The 13,315-nt window shown below is 28.4% G+C and overlaps 2 protein-coding genes across 2 annotated transcripts; both read right to left on the reverse strand.

The window, feature by feature from the left end:
* Positions 1 to 11,729: 11,729 nt before the first annotated feature.
* LOC119612232 lies at positions 11,730 to 12,289 on the reverse strand. The gene has a single exon (XM_037967987.1). The coding sequence runs from the start codon at positions 12,217 to 12,219 to the stop codon at positions 11,770 to 11,772; it is 450 nt and encodes a 149-aa protein (XP_037823915.1). The 5' UTR covers positions 12,220 to 12,289; the 3' UTR covers positions 11,730 to 11,769.
* Positions 12,290 to 12,436: 147 nt separating this feature from the next.
* Positions 12,437 to 13,153, reverse strand: LOC119612231. Its single transcript, XM_037967985.1, has one exon. It carries the CDS (start codon positions 13,072 to 13,074, stop codon positions 12,682 to 12,684), a length of 393 nt encoding a protein of 130 aa, XP_037823913.1. The 5' UTR covers positions 13,075 to 13,153; the 3' UTR covers positions 12,437 to 12,681.
* Between the last annotated feature and the right edge of the window lie 162 nt (positions 13,154 to 13,315).

The following is a 13,315-nucleotide window of genomic DNA, read 5'->3' on the forward strand; positions in this document are numbered from 1 at the left end:
AAAAGTTTTCAATTTTTGATATGCCTGTTTTGTCTACTTTTCTACTATATGTAGTTTTTATATAATTTGAAATGTCTTCAATTCTTTCTGGCCCTTTTGAAGATATACTCCATAAAACGGAACACAACTCTTCGTACTTTAATGTAATCTTCATTGTAGATTTATTAAATATGGTACTTAAAATCTGAGAAGTTTACTTATATACCAATTCTTGTCATTTCCGATACAGGTATTCCAAAGTAAAAAATTACGAATTGTCTACCTATTAACATTTAGGACTATATTACTATAACCTGTAATTCAGTCATTGATATTTCTTATTAGTGAATGAATCGAAATTATCATTACCTGTATATTTTTACCTACATGATCATAAACGAAACAGAACGAAATGATCTGTCGAAAAAATTTAGGTAAAAAATAGTTATAAATTTTTGAAAATTTAAGCATAAGCATTATAAGGATAAGCAAACAAATAGAAAATAGGTAAATATAAGATTTAAATATGTGCTGTCATACTTAATACTAAAATATGAAAAAGATGAAATTAAAGGACACAGGTTTAAATGAACATATTTTTGAATGTAATTGAGATATTGGCTTGAAATTTTTTGTAAAGGGTCGAGAATTTCCATATCTAACTAAAAAATGATATTAAGGGATAAATATGGACTAAATTGTTGTAGCTATCTGCGATCCTATTAAAATTTTGATATAAATCATAGTTTTAGAAATTAAACAAATATGTAATATATGACAAAATCTTTATTTATGAACAAAACTCAATGAAATTTTCAACGCTTGTTAAATTTGTCATTTCAAATAAGAATATGCAAAAAAAAATTGAAAAGGTCAAAGGGCATCCCGCAATTCCCAAAAATAGGAATGAAAATCCCAAAAATGGGATTTTTTACTTTTTTGCCCATAGGGTCCACATTTCTTTCAGGGCTGGGAAAATACTTTTGTAGTAAATAGAAAACATATTGAGGTTTCCAAAACTGCTTTCAGTTTTCTGATCCCAGCTTTGGGATTTTAGAACATGTCGCCCAAAGTTGAAGTTTTGATAAAAAATAGGTCATATTCGGAAGGACGCAGTGGCAACATTTTCAAAAAATAGGACAAGTTTTTTACGCCAAAGCGTTCTGCGTAAAGATATCTTTAAGAAAACTATAAAATTGTTATATGTTCTTAATAAAAATTTTATTTTATTAATAAAAGAGTTAAGACACATTTTTGGCAAAAAAACGCCAAAAATCTAAAATTTTTTGAATTTTTAAATTAAAAAACGTATATTTTTGGATCTGTAAACGATATTGATCTGAAATTTTTTGTATATTATTGAAAACTTTGTTGTCTAACTAACAAGAAAAAATTGAGTCCATTTGGTCCAAAATTACGCCCGGTATTCAAAAAAAGGCGGACCAAGGTATGGTAAATTTTGTATCACTAAATTTTTAAATGCCTATAACTCGGATATTATAAGAGATAAGTAGTATGTCCAAGCATGTTTTTTCAAGATCTCGTCGAGCGCTTTCACAAAATATAAAAATCTTTGTATTTGGGTGAAAAACAAAAAAATGGCACGAGTTTAAAAATTTTACATGTCGTAGGTACCCTACTTTGAGCCGCCACAGCGCCGTCCCTGGGGCATCTGCAGGGTTCATCTTCAAAACTTAAACTCGAATACTCCTTGGCTACGCTCACGCCAAATTTTATCCCGATCGGATCAGCCGTTTAGAAATGCCAGATTTATTTCCAAAAAATTTCCATTCTGCCCCACTGTGTGCATGAAAATATGGGAAAAAAAGAAAATGTTTTTCCACGATATTTGTAACAGTACAATAAGTTAATTTTCTTTAAAAAAGGGCAAAACTTTTTAAGCAACGAAAGTTTTAAACGAAAATTTATTTTACATAAAAAGCTTTAATCTTAAACCGATCATTAAAGAAAGCTTTTCCCCTCGAAGCACACAAAAAGGAATTTTAAATTTATTTTCTAAGAAAAACTCTTCCTAAAAATTATAAGAAAAAAATAATTTTATAAAATCATTTCACACAAAAACTTTCTTTGAAAACTTATCACAGCTTTTTTATAAAAAAAACTTTAAAACAAACATTTCGATGAAAATTTCTATAAAACTAAAAAAGCTTTTTTTGATCCAAATACATATACAAAAATTCTTTTCTTAAACTGTTTTTGAACCAAATTTTAATTTTTTTTAAATATACTTCTAAAAAAAGCTTTTAAATGAATAATATAAGCTTTATCAAATATTGTTCATAAAAAAATCTTTAAACAAAAGGAATTTGAATAAAAGATTTTAAGTTTTTAACAAAAAGCTTTTAATAATTTTATATAAAAAGCTTTTTATAAAATATTTCCCTAAAAAATTTTTTATGAAGAGCTTTTTTGCAAAAAAAAAGAATTTTAACAAGAAGCAGTTTATTAAAATGTTTCTATAAAGATATTAAACAAAAGCTTTAAAGAAAATTTTCATTCATCCTTGGCTACGCTCACGCCAAATTTTATCCCGATCGGATCAGCCGTTTAGAAATGCCAGATTTATTTCCAAAAAATTTCCATTCTGCCCCACTGTGTGCATGAAAATATGGGAAAAAAAGAAAATGTTTTTCCACGATATTTGTAACAGTACAATAAGTTAATTTTCTTTAAAAAAGGGCAAAACTTTTTAAGCAACGAAAGTTTTAAACGAAAATTTATTTTACATAAAAAGCTTTAATCTTAAACCGATCATTAAAGAAAGCTTTTCCCCTCGAAGCACACAAAAAGGAATTTTAAATTTATTTTCTAAGAAAAACTCTTCCTAAAAATTATAAGAAAAAAATAATTTTATAAAATCATTTCACACAAAAACTTTCTTTGAAAACTTATCACAGCTTTTTTATAAAAAAAACTTTAAAACAAACATTTCGATGAAAATTTCTATAAAACTAAAAAAGCTTTTTTTGATCCAAATACATATACAAAAATTCTTTTCTTAAACTGTTTTTGAACCAAATTTTAATTTTTTTTAAATATACTTCTAAAAAAAGCTTTTAAATGAATAATATAAGCTTTATCAAATATTGTTCATAAAAAAATCTTTAAACAAAAGGAATTTGAATAAAAGATTTTAAGTTTTTAACAAAAGCTTTTAATAATTTTATATAAAAAGCTTTTTATAAAATATTTCCCTAAAAAATTTTTTATGAAGAGCTTTTTTGCAAAAAAAAAGAATTTTAACAAGAAGCAGTTTATTAAAATGTTTTTATAAAGATATTAAACAAAAGCTTTAAAGAAAATTTTCATTAAAAAGTTTTTTATATAAATAAGATATTAAAAAAAGCTTTAAAGGAAATTTTTTATAAAAAGCTTTTATATATAAAAACTTTTTTATAAAAAGTTTTTCTATAAACAGCTTTTAAAAAAAGTTTTTTATAATTTTTTTTATATAATTAAGCTTTTTATAAAATATTTGTGTACATTTTTTATAAAACTTTCTATGAAGAGCTTTTCTACAAAAATGGATTTTTTACAAAGAGCTTTTTATTAAATAACTTTTTAAAAAACATTTTTATAAATAGCTTTTTTATAAAAATCTTTTAATAATTTATTTTAAAGAAGCTTTCTATAAAATATTGTTCTTAAAAGTTTAGTTTATAAAGCTTTTAAAAAGCTTTTTATAAAATATTTGTTCTAAAAAGTTTTGTTTATAAAGCTTTTCATGAAGACCATTTTTATAAAAAGCATTTTAAAATGAGGTTTTTATAAATAGAGCAAAAAAGCTTTAAAGTAAATTTTTTATAAAAAAGCATTTTATAAAATATTCCTATAAAGAGTTTTTTATTAAAAGATTTTTATAAAGTTTTTTACAAAAAATCATTTTGTAAAGTAATTTTTCTACAAAAAAGCTTTTATAAAATTGATTTTTTATAATGAAGAAATTTAAACAATTTTTATAGAAACCTTTTTGTGAAAACATTTTTATGAAATTTTTTATAAAGTGATTTTCTTATAATGAAATTTTTTAGAGATCCTTTTTACTGAAAACTTTTTATAACGAGCTTTTTATAAAAAAGCGTTTTATGAATATTTTTTTTAAAAAAAGCTTTTTATAAAATCATATTTTCAAGAAATGTTTTTATAAAATGTTTTTTATAAAGAGATTTAAACTAAAATTTTTACAAAAGCGTTTTTTCAAAGAGCTTTTTTCTAAATTTTTAGTGTATTAATTAGAAAATAAGCTAATGAAAGCTTTTGTTACAAAAACCCTTTTTCATGAAATCTTTTGTTGCAAGAAAGCTTTACCACGAAAGCTTTTGTTGCAAGAAAGCTTTTCTAGGAAAGCTATTTTCATAAAGCCATCAAAGTTTTTCTTCTTAAAAAATTCATACAAAAAATTAAAAAAAACATTTTTATTTTTATAAATTTTTATTTTTATAAAAAAACATTTTTTATAAAAAAACATTTTTATAAAAAGCTTTTCCTGAAAAACTTTTATAAGAAGTAATATTTAAAATCGTTTTTGGTAAAAATCTCATAAAAAATGTTTAAATTATTTCTTTGAGTTTTTGCATAAAATTTTATAAACAACTTTCCACCAAGCAAACATTTTTATATAAAGCTTAATATCAAAAAATTTTTTAAGAAGTAATATATAAAAAAATTTAAAAAGCTTCTTCGGAAAAAATTGTGAACAAAAGTTTGAAAAACAGTTTCTATACCTAAAGGATTTTCTAACGTTTGTGAAAAATACTGTTTAAATAAAACTTTGTGTAAAAATACACAAATTGTAAAAAGCTTTTTTAGACAAACTTTTATTAAAAGTAATATTTGAATATAATATTAAATATTGCTAAAAATTTTAATGAAATTGGCTTCAAACTTCAAAAAAATGTGCAGAACAAATTTATAAAAAGCTTTTATCCATCAGATATTTTTACCCATCAAAAGCACACCATATCCGCTTTACCACCCTTTACATCAATTTCACCTTTTTAACCCCCTTAACAAATCCTTTACTATCACACGACACTTGCTTTCGATAAAAATACAAATTTCATTTTATTTGCCTGTGTTACTGCTTCTGTTTCTGCTTCCTTCTACTAGCTTAATTAATGCAAGACCATGTTTTGTAGATTCTGATGCAGCTTTTAGCTGTCACTTGCTATCACAACATTTTTACAGCACATTTTAGTACTACGATTTTATTACAGCCAAAAAAAAAAACGTAGAATATCCTTTTTTAAGAGGCTTATAAAGCACGAAAAAATGGGCAATAATAAAATGTTTACAATTCAAAAGGATATTATTTTGATTCTTTTTGTTGCTATTTAATTTAAAGACATTAAAGTTACAAATGTTTTATGAGGCATAAATGTTTAAAATTACCGAAAAAAGGAAACTATAAAATGCAATAGGAATATTGTTTTGAATATTATTTGCAAATGCAAAAGAATTTGTGTGTATAAATGTGTAGAAAATATTTTGTTGAATCATTAAATAATTATTTTAGCTTCATAAAACTAAGTAATTTGATCTTCCTTAATAATGTTACAGTAAAACTTTGTTGGAAGGTCTGTATATCGTTAAATTCTAAAAAAAGGTCCTCTCCATGATCTAGTGCATACTTTAGTCTAAAGACTAGTTCATGGACTAGTACCATGACTTGTTCACCTAACCTATCGTCTAGTTAGACTAGACGATAAGTTAATACATAGACTAATCCATAGATTGTTCCATAGCATAGACCATACACTATTCCATAAACTAGGGAACAGACTAGTCCATAGATCAGTCGACTGACTAATCTATAGATCAGTCAATAGACTAGCCTAAAACATAGTCTAATCAACAGTTTAGTCGTCAAATTATTCAACAAACTAGTCAAAAGATTAGTCGGCAAGTAGTTCACAAACTAGACAATAGTTTAATACATAGACTAGTCAATAGGCTAGAACATAAGTCAATATATATTCAATAGACTAGTCGACAAACTAACTAACGAATTAGTCAAAAGATTAGTCTATAGGCTATAGGTCTAGTATACAGAATAGACTAGTCAATAGACTAGTCAGTAGACTATTCATTAGACTAGTTAGTAGACTAGTCAATAGACTACTGCATAGACTAGTCAATAGATACGACCATAGTCAATAGACTATTCCATAGGCTAGTCCATACACTAGTACATAGACTCGTCAACAGTCTAATTGTCGAACTAGTCAAGTAGACTAGACAATAGTCAAGTCAATAATTTAGACAAGCCCATTGATATTCAAATTTTTAACAAACACATAGGCTAGTCAATATATAATCAATAGTGTACACAATTGATTAGTCAATAGACTAGTCAGTGGACTAGTCAATAGACTAGTCAGCAGACTAGTCAGTAGACTAGTCAGTAGACTAGTCAATCGAGTAATAAGTAGACTCCACTAATCAATAGAATAGTCAATAGACTATTCAATAGACTAATCAATAGACTAGTCAATAGACTAATCAATAGACTAATGCATAGACCAGTCAATAGACTAGTGCATAGACTAGTCAATAGACTACTGCATAGATTAGTCAATAGACTACTGCATAGACTAGTCAATAGACTACTGCATAGACTAGTCAATAGACTAGTGCATAGACTAGTCAATAGACTAGTCAATAGACTAGTCAATAGACAAGTCAGTAGACTAGTCAATAGACTAGTCTGTAGACCTATCAATAGACTAGTCTGTAGATTAGTCTGTAGACTAGTCAATAGACTAGTCTGTAGACTAGTCAATAGACTAGTCTGTAGACTAGTCTGTAGACTAGTCAATATACTAGTCAGTAGACTGGTCAATGGACTAGTCAATAGACTAGTCTGTAGACTAGTAGTAGGATAGTCAACACTCTAGTTGACAAACTAGTCAGTAGTCTAGCCAATAGTCTTGTCAATAGACAAATCCATATTTAGTCAATTGACTAGTCGACGAACTAGTCAAATAATTAGTCTATAGACTAGTCAATAGTCTAGTCGACAAACTAATCATTAGTCTACACAATAGACTAGTCAGTAGACTAGTCAATAGCCTAGTCAATAGACTAGTCAATAGCCTAGTCAATAGACTAGTCAATAGACTAGTCAATAGACTAGTCAGTAGACTTGACAATAGACTAGTCAGTAGACTAGTCAATAGACTAGTCAGTAGACTATTCAATAGACTAGTCAGTAGACTATTCAATAGACTAGTCAGTAGACTATTCAGTGGACTAGTCAATAGATTAGTCAGTAAACTAATGTATATACGAATGTATGTTTTGTAAATCATACAATTTGATTCATGTTCAAGTAAGTATTTGGCTGTGCCTGCAAATACATTTATCAACTTAAGAATACACATACACAGTACAAGTACATACATATGTAGTACAGCCCAGCAGTTTTATAAGGATACAATGTATCAATTTTACACAGTATTTTATACAAATTTCGGATAAATTTTTAAACTTTTGAGATACTTGACTCATATTCAAACATCTGATCTGGACAATAACATGAACTGCAGCGATTTCTGTATGCGTGTGTGTGTGTGAGTACGTTTAAAACAAGTATTGTAAATATCTTTAGGATACTTAGAATCACAATTTTCTCTCTTAAACATTTCTAAAATAAGTAACCATGAGTTGTAACTGATTTATTTTCCAAAAAAAAAATATTTATAATTTAACAACTACATACATACTTAAACTTTTTTTGTTAGAAAAACACATTTAAATATTTGTTGTAGCAAAGAGTTAAAAGTTAAAAAACTTTAAACTTTTTCTTTTGGTTTTGTTGTTTTATGACAGCATTAAGTCTAAATTTCTTAGAAGTTTATTTGTTAATAAATAAAACTTTTAAGAAAATTACTTTCAAAATTTAATTAGAAATATCAACAGAAAAGTAAAGAAAACTAGAAAATTTTACGAAAGTCCTAGCAAAGAAAAGCACAAAACTAATAAAATGACATTTATATTTTAATCGTTATATAGTTTTAACTAAGATTTTGAAAAACAAGTGTAAGTGGTGCCTTTGCTAGGTACTTTTTGTTTTTTCAAGAATTGTGGATAAAAGTTCAGATTAATGCTAAAACCACAGAAGGGGATTGTTTTTCTGTTAACTCTGCTGATGGAGTCCTATTATAGGTCAATATCTTAACAATAAACTTTATTCGTAAATAACTCCTTTCCCCTCCTTTAAGTACATGAAAACCTTAAAAATACTCCAGTTTTTTTAAAACTTAAAATAACGAAAAGTTTTGCTTACAGTTGAACTTATATAGCTTCTTTTTCTATAAAACAAAAAAAAATGCCCTAGAGTAGGCAACGAAAACAAGCAAAACGAAAGCAAAACAACATGAAACTAAAAATCATGATAAATGTTTAGCATACATACAGGTATTTCATTGTGTTGCATACTTTTGGGAATTAAACACACATAACAAATTGTATTTAATAATAATACAGATTTTGTTTTATTTTTTGGTTAAATTAAAGTTTTTTTATTGATTTTTTTGGAGGAAAATGCAAAAAAACATTATTTACCTAACCAAACTCATACATATTAAATTATTTTGATGGGAGGTATGGATCAAGAAGGAACTTTCCCTGCTTTATTAAAAATGTTGCTACATTCGTTTGATAGTTAGAACAGAGATGACTGAGACTAAAGACTAGTCTTTAGTCTTTAAACATATATCTTTCTTTCTTACTTTTTTACATAAGAATAGAAAAAATCACATTAATATTTTTTGTTATTTTATGTAGTTTTACTTTTCTATTATTATCCATCATAAACATGGAAAAAGTTTATCCTTTAGGCAGTATTTTTATTTCATTGATATGGAAAAATAAGAAAACAGTAAAAGAATACCACCAAATAAAGAAAACACAACAAAACATATATTCGAGTTATAAATAGTGGAAATAAAATATGCATAGAAAATGTTTTCTTCATATAGAAATATGGGTCATAAAAAAATTGTTTTTTTTTTTTCGTTTCCTGTTTCAAATTTTGCACAATGAGAAAAAAAGTTTTGCTAGATAATAAAGAGTATTGGAAAAAGTTTTCGTATACAAGCTAAAGGAGCTGATCATAAAGACATTTTTTAGATTTGGGAGAAAAAAAAGATAGTTATTGAAAGATAATAAAACAGGCGTTGGAAAGTTATTTATAAGGTCACTTTATAAAGATGTTGATACTGTAAAATGGTCTACTGACGATTCCGTTTGATAGCCTATTGAATAGCCCACTGATTAGTCTATTGACTATGTATTCTTGTTTGTCAACTAGTCTATTGAGTAGTTTGTCGACTAGTCTATTTACTAGTTCGTTGACTGATTTAGGGACTAGTCTGTGACCTAGTCTATTGACTAGTTTATTGACTAGTTTATTGACCAGTCTATTGACTAGTCTATAACGTAGTCTATTGACTAGACTATTGGCAAGTATACTGACTAGTCAATTGACTAGCCTATTGACTAGTCTATTAACACGTCTATATCCTAGTCTACTAACTAGTCTATTGACTAGACTATTGGCTAGTATACTGACAAGTCTATTGACTAGCCTATTGACTAGTCTATTGACTAGCCTATTGACTAGTCTATTGACTAGTCTATTGACTAGCCTATTAACTAGTCTATTAACTAGTCTATAGCGTAGTCTATTAACTAGACTATTGGCTAGTATACTGACTAGTAAATTGACTAGCCTATTGTCTAGTCTATTGACTAGTATATTGACTAGTATATTAACTAGTCTATAACCTAGTGTACTAGACTAGACTATTGGCTAGTATACTGACTAGTCTATTGACTAGCCTATTGACTAGTCTATTGACTAGTATATTAACTAGTCTATTTACTAGCCTATTATCTAGTCTATTAACTAGCCAATTATCTAGTCTATAACCTAGTCTACTAACTAGACTATGGGCTAGTCTACTAACTAGTCTATGGACTAGTCTAATGATTAGTATTTTGACTAGTCTATTGATTAGTCTATGTACTAGTCTATTGACTAGACTATTGGCTAATATACTGACTAGTCTATTGACTAGCCTATTGACTAGTCCATTGAGTAGTCTATTGACTAGTCTATTGATAAATATACTGACTAGTCTATTGACTAGCCTATTGACTAATCTATTGACTAGTCCATTGACTAGTCCATTGAGTAGTCTATTGACTTTCCCATTGACTAGTCTATTGACTAGACTATGTACAAGTGTATTGTCATGTTTATGTAGACAGTGGACTTTATGAGCACTGGAAGATCTAGTTTGTGTAGTTTGTCATTTAGTATATTGAGTAGTTTGTCGACTGGTCTATTGACTATTCTATAGTCTTGTCTATTAAGTGTTCTATTGAGTAGTCTATTGACTAGGCTATTGACCAGTGTACTGACTGTTCTATGGATTATTGACTAGTCTATTAACTGCTTTGTCAACTAGACTTTTGACTAGTTTTCGGAAAATTATCCTCAGATTCCTCTTTCATGAGAATTTCCAATATGCTGCCCTATCCTTACATGTAGACAGTGGATTTTGTGAGCACTGGAAGATCTAGTATGTCTAGTTTTTCAGCTCGATTAGTCTATTTACTAGGTTGTCGACTAGCCTAGTGAGTAGTATATGAACTAATCTACTGACTATGCTATAATATAGTCTTTTGACTAGTCTACTGACTAATCTAGTAACTAGTTTACCAACTAGACTATTAAATAGTTTTCGGATACCTATTATTGGAGGAGTGTCCTTAGGATTGCTATTTCATGTTAATTTCCAATATGAGCCAATATGCTGCTCCCATCCTTTAATGTAGACAGTGGTCTTTGTGATCACTGGAAGATCCCCTTTTCTTCTTATTGTAGACCAGGTCTTCTGCCTTACTGGGCTGATCTATTGAAAAATATTGCAGTAATCGTCTCGATTTCTTCTCATGGCTCCTTCGATGTAAGAGGGCGTCTATTTTCCTTTTACACTATCTATCTTCTTGATCCTTCCTCTTCGCGGCTTCATTTAAGACACCCTTACCTTTGGCTTCAGTTTATCTTGCTTAGTTTTGTCACTCTTACCCACAAGATTCTGGTTTGAAATAGGTTTCTTTTCAGTCTTCAGCTCCTCGGGAGATCTGTTCCTCTTTGATTCAGATATTGAGAGAGAATGCGATATGTCTTTCGGAGTGTCCTGGGATTTACTTACTACGATTGCGTGAAGCTACTTTAGGAGGAAGTTTTTAGCTAAGCATGCTTTCATTCGTTTGCATTTTTTTATGATCTGAGTATTCGGAGTCGGAGCCCTCACAAATATTTAAAGGCTGAGGTGGTTTAGAGATAACTTCGGGTACTTCTTTCTCTTTCATCCCTACATTTTTGGCAATGACATTTGGTGCACTGTCCGCGACCTCCTTAAAAACTTTTGATCACTATTATGGGATGACGATAACACTTGACTCTATAGCACTTGTCTCCAATAAGGGATTATTAGATCCTACTTCGTAATTAATGTAACTTTATTTTAGAAAAGGGTTATAAAGCAACATTTTCAGAAATTCTCTCATTGGAGTGAAAACAGACCGGAGTCTTTTATGGAAATAGAACCCACGAGTCCTAGACTGATAGACTATCCATGGTAGAAGTTCTCAGATATCGATCACACGTACTTTAAATATAACTAATATGAAAAAATTTTATTGAACTCCAAATTTTGAACTTAATATCCCTGTAATATAGTTTTTAAGAAACCTCTATGACCTTATACCCTTCTTCTTCATCTCCAATTTAGTCGCTTCCTCAGCCAATCTCTTAGCTTCTGCTGCTCCAGCCTTAGCATTTTTAGCCGTTTCTCTTTCGTACTCATTTACAGCGCGCACTTCTTGCAGATTCATGGGTAATACGGTACATTTGAAATCATGGGGAAATGCCCTTTCGAGACGTATAAAACGATTGCCCACACAATAATACCAGGGTAAACAGGCCTCGCCGCGTATACGTGTATTTGGGAAATTCTTTAAATACAAATCTTTTTTCTTTATTTCCGACATTTTGCCACCTTCTAGATCACACCAATAGGCAATAGTGTGTTTGCGTTGTAGAGGTTTTCGTTGCCAATTTTTATGGGGATTGTGACTGTATAAAGACCAGCTGGAAGGTAGTTCCCAGTAGTTGCTAATGTCGGCATTGGGATAGAAGCGCATGTTGTGATTTTTTTTAAGAATTTAATTAAATGAAAAATTTTATTATTTTTAAAATTTTACTTAAATTTGAAATTTGAAATTGTTTGTTAAAAAATAATTGACAGTATAGTACTTTTTTGTTCCCTAAGAGGTACTTTTTGAATAAACATAAAATATAACATGCAGGATAAGAAGGACTCTATGGTACTTTTTATATTTTTTGTTAGACAGTTTTTTATTAAATTTATCGCCAAATTTACTTATTTTATAATAATTTATAAAAAGTTTATAAAAATTTTGTAAAAAAAAATATTTTAAATAAAATTTTATCTCTTTGCTTTTTTCACAATCACAATCTGCAATGATCGAAAAAGAGAAAAGTATAAAAATTTTATTTAAAATTATTAAAACAATATTCCTTAAAGAAAAATGTCACTATTTTCTTTAAGAAAATATGGTGTTAAAAATTTTTCTTAAAATTTCTCAATTTCTCTTTAACTTCCCCTGTTGGGCAGCTCTCTGAGCCAAAAACTTGTCTTTTAAATTTGTATTTAAATTTTTCAAATTTTCATCATTCTCTACTTTAGTTAATTTCTTAGCATTCGCTTGAAAATGTGGTCGTTCTATGCCGGTGCCATAGTAGAGAGGTAAAAATGCCCCCGTTCGAAGACGAGTTTTAGACCAATTCTTTATGTATAGATCTTTGTGTAGAATTTTTTCGATTTTTGCTGCTTCCAAGTCACGCCAAATGTTAATGGAATGTTTTGCTTGTTGGGGTTTCCTTTGCCAGCTTATGTTGGGCTTTTGGCAATAGAGATTCCAATTGTTCGGGAACTCACTGTAAATGTAAGGGGTAGCGCAAGGATAGTAACGCATTTTACTTTTGGTGAATTTGTTTAAAAAACAATAAATTTTGAATTAAAGATCTTTTTAATTTGTTAACTTTTCTAGATTATTGTAAAACTATAATGTCAAAATTTTCTGATAAAATATTTTGCGATTTAAAAAAATTATCGAAATATTTACAGCTTTAGAAATATTGGGAAAGAGTAGTTAGTTAGTTAGTTAGTAGTTAGTTAGTTAGTTAGTTAGTTAGTTAGTTAGTTAGTTAGTTAGT

The sequence above is a fragment of the Lucilia sericata genome, unplaced genomic scaffold (genome assembly GCF_015586225.1).
Source record: "Lucilia sericata isolate MDLA Ls3-8-SP2 unplaced genomic scaffold, ASM1558622v1 Contig001634F_arrow, whole genome shotgun sequence".
Lineage (NCBI taxonomy): Eukaryota > Metazoa > Arthropoda > Insecta > Diptera > Calliphoridae > Lucilia > Lucilia sericata.

Excerpts from the sequence above, each read along its gene's own strand:
- LOC119612231 (XM_037967985.1), bottom strand. The coding sequence starts at position 13,074 with ATGCGTTACTATCCTTGCGCTACCCCTTACATTTACAGTGAGTTCCCG.
- LOC119612232 (XM_037967987.1), bottom strand. The coding sequence starts at position 12,219 with ATGCGCTTCTATCCCAATGCCGACATTAGCAACTACTGGGAACTACCT.